Source organism: Oratosquilla oratoria, chromosome 30, assembly GCF_046742065.1.
Source record: "Oratosquilla oratoria isolate Oo_2021 chromosome 30, ASM4674206v1, whole genome shotgun sequence".
Classification (NCBI taxonomy): Eukaryota; Metazoa; Arthropoda; class Malacostraca; order Stomatopoda; family Squillidae; genus Oratosquilla; species Oratosquilla oratoria.
Window position 1 is genome coordinate 44,173,574 of NC_134806.1, and position 3,789 is coordinate 44,177,362.

Here is a 3,789-nt window from a genome sequence, read left to right on the forward strand (position 1 = left end):
GTACAAAACCCAGGAGAATGTTTTGCGGAGAATCCTAAACAGCTGCAAATCACCGACTTGGACATCACAGCTGAAGACATACAGTCAGCAATAAAAGAACTGAGACCAAATACAGCTGCTGGAGCAGATGGAGTACCAACCATGCTACTCCTAAACTGTAGAAACACCCTGGCAAAACCGCTGCTTGGACTATGGAAAAAGTCCCTAGACACAGGAATAACCCGGAGCTCCTCAAAACTGGCACTGTGTCCCCAATATACAAGGGCGGTGACAGATGCATCCATAAAAATGATAGACCAGTTGATCTAACATCACACCACATCAAAATCTTTGAAAAAATAGTGTTCGCAACAATATAGTGAAGTGCATGGAGGACAACCAACTATTCAATAACAACCAGCACGGCTTCAGAAAAGGAAGATCCTGCTTATCAAAGCTCCTAGCTCATCATGATTGGGTCCTACACAACCTAGCTGAGGAGAAGAACGTAGATGTAATGTTCCTTGATTTTGGAAAGACCTTTGATCAAGTGGACCATGGACCTCGGCATCACAGGGAAACTGGGCGTGTGAATCTATGCATTTCTCTCGGTAGGAGGGTCCCAATCACAAAAAGCATAGGTAATTAGTGATGTACCCCAAGGCTCTGTATTGGGCCCACTCCTATTCCTGATCTACATGGAAGACATAAATGAGGGATTAAATGGCTCTAGCCTCTCCTCATTTGCCGACGACACCAGTTTGAGCCTACCAATCACCAGTATTGAAGATGTACCTAACCTCCAGAGAGATCTAGATACTGTATATACCTGGGGCTCAAGAAATAACATGGTTTTCAACGAAGAAAAGTTTGAAATACTGCGGCATTGCCAACATCAAGAAATAAAAACCGAAACAAACCTACTCAAAGAAGGGGGCCATGAAATTAGCGCACGGCAGACAGCTAAATGCCTGGGGGCACATCTGGGAGAAGACTGCACCTTTCACTACCACATAGACGAAACTGTGAGAGGAGCGAGAGGGATGGCAGGCTGGCTACTCAGAATCTTCTATACCAGGGAACCCAAAATAATGTTGACCCTTTGGAACACCATGATACAGCCACTCTTAGACTACTGCATGTAGCCAGCTGTGGTCCCCCCACAAAAGAGGTGAAATTCAGCAATTAGAAGCTGCCCAACGCTCTTATACCAGGCAAATCAGGGGAATGAGGGATTTAAGCTACTGGGGACGTCTCAAAAAGTTGGGGCTCTACTCTCAACAAAGAAGAAGAGAACGGTAACGTGCAACCTATGTATGGAAAATAATTGAAGGAAAGGTACCTAACCCAGCACCCCATTCACTGCAGCCTTACAGCACTGAACGAGCAGGGAGGAAAATAACAAGAAAAAAACAATACCAACCAGATCTCCGGAAAGGATCAAGACCCTGCTAGTGAATAGCCTGAGCCATGAGGGTCCAAAGATCTTTAATGCTCTCCCGAGGGATATAAGAGGTATCGCCGGCTGTACAGTGGACAGACTGAAGGCTGGACTGGATAAATTCCTATCACCAGCACGAGACGAATCACCTGTACCAGGCTACACTACTGGATGCCGGTCGACAAACACCATACCAGACCAGGTGACCTTAAAGAAATTGGACACCAGGAATGGTAATAGTGGCGGATCACCGTGACTGTGAAGGGGTCCTCTAGGCATATCCAAGTAAATCCAAGTAAAGTAAATCCAAGAAAACATGACACTGGAATAAAACCAATAACTCAAAAACATTTATAGTCAATCCTTGCAAAGTAACTCATTTCGTTCTCTCCTGTATATGCATGATTAACAGAAAATGTATTTCGTGTAATGGAAATCTGCGCTAATTTGGTAAGATCAAATCGTATTTACTTATTCGATTACTTGAGGGATTTTTGAGGTCCCTCCTCACAGTCGTGGTGGTCCGCCTCTGCTTCCAGAACTGGCATCCCACTGCAGAAAGGCCACTTGATCTGATATGGTATTCGAGATCCTACATCTGCTGCTGTCAACTGGGTGTTCGTCTGGGACAGATTTTAGGAACTTGTCTAGCGTACATTTGAACTTATTCATTAGACAACCAGTGATGTTCCTCGCATTTTTGGACAGTGCATTAAATACTATAAGCTGATCATAAGCCAGATTGGTGACCAGTAGGTTCTTGACTTTTGCTGGGGCTTTGGAAAATATACATCATTGAAATTTTCCCCATGGTTATCGTGTGACGTTGTCTGTTGGAGAAAACGGTGGTATGTTCTCAGTGTTAATTCCTTCAATACGATGACGTAGAATTACTTTGCTGCGGGTCAATGCATACAATTGCATGTAGTTAAAGGGACTAATTATGGGTTCAATTGGTTCTCAGTCGATTGAGGTCTTGAACTGGACCAAACTCCATCCAATGGGTTTCCGTGTTGAAATGGTCAATGAAAGAGAACCGCCGATTACTGAGATAGACAATACAGTTGCTCAGTGATATGTTCTCAGTTTGAATGAAAGAGAACGAACCGCCGATTACCGAGATTCTAGATTTCTTAAAACTGGCAAGTCCCTCTGTAACAATCCTCTCGGTAATTCAAAATACAAGATGCTGCCATTTATTTGGTTCACAAGAATGCTCTGCACAGACTGTTGTCGGCTAGAGAAGCACTCATTAGCATAGTTAGTCCATTAATTATCCTTATACGATCTCGAGATGGCCGCGCAATTATAGGATTGGTAAATAGTGCTGCCCGGTCGCAGATCGCCAAATCGCGAGGAACATTTGTATTATGGTACGTAGGGTGTCAGCCAAACTCGGGTCCGTCTTGATTGAAGAGAAGCTGCTGGAACAAGATCTAAGCTTCCAAATATGTCAAGACGAACTCTGACGCTGGCCAAACGTTTGTTTCTTCCGATTTTTCATGGACTGTAGTCTTTCACTAATTAATAGTAATATAGTTAAGATCTTTTAATAACAAGCTTGTGAGAGCTTGCGGTGGTGAGGGGAACTTGGGTGGTGATTTTTATTTAGCGACTCTAGCAGCAGTCGCTCAAAGCAAAACAGCCCCAAAATAATAAAAAGAAAGAAAAAAAAATAGAGCTCTATACAATCGTTTGAGGAGCATCGTTGAACCACGAACGATCATCGTTGAGCGATAATCGCACCGAGGAAAACGTACAGTGACCCCGGTCGGTAAATCGCTCTGTGCCGCCCGGTAGCCTAGTGGATATCGTGTCGAACTCACGAACGGGTGGTCGTGAGTTGGATTCCCGGGAACCACTACAGCCTATGTCGCGTTGGTTCTCGACAGCCCTGACCTGGCTCAATCTTCCAGGGGTTTCTCACTTCCCACGGCGTGGGATTGGGATGGTGAGTGAGTCGTCACCAAGGAATTTTATTCAGCTGAGGGGAACCTCGCTGTCCCGAGGAGAAATTTAATCCCTTTTTTTGGGCTAAAAAATGAATTGCACTTTTGGCTTTGCACGTGCTCAATTTTGGGCTTAAAAGACAAGTACCATTTTGGGTAAAAATGTCAATTTTGTCTATTTTTTCTAATTTTCTTTTGTATATAGCTTTCTTGCTATTATTCTTCTTATTTGTTGGGCTAGAAAATAAATATGCACTTTGGGCTTAAAAGAAAGGTGCCAATTTGGGCGACAAATGTCAATTTTGCCTATTCCTCTAATTTTCTTTTTATATAATTTTCTTATATAAATCTGATTTCTTTTTCTTTTTTCTTTTATTCATTTACTTATTTATTTATTTCGATGGGCCTCGATTGAATGTT

At 43.1% G+C, this 3,789-nt stretch overlaps 1 protein-coding gene across 1 annotated transcript; it reads left to right on the plus strand.

The window, feature by feature from the left end:
• The first annotated feature begins 367 nt into the window (after positions 1 to 367).
• Positions 368 to 1,124, plus strand: LOC143041307 (uncharacterized). Its single transcript, XM_076213131.1, has 2 exons — positions 368 to 590; positions 685 to 1,124. Exons 1-2 carry the CDS (start codon positions 368 to 370, stop codon positions 1,122 to 1,124), a joined length of 663 nt encoding a protein of 220 aa, XP_076069246.1.
• The last annotated feature ends 2,665 nt before the right edge of the window (positions 1,125 to 3,789 follow it).

Excerpts from the sequence above, each read along its gene's own strand:
- LOC143041307 (XM_076213131.1), top strand. The coding sequence starts at position 368 with ATGGAGGACAACCAACTATTCAATAACAACCAGCACGGCTTCAGAAAA. Across the intron at positions 591-684 it reads GAATCTATGCATTTCTCTCG|ACATAAATGAGGGATTAAAT; the intron begins GTAGGAGGGTCC and ends TCTACATGGAAG.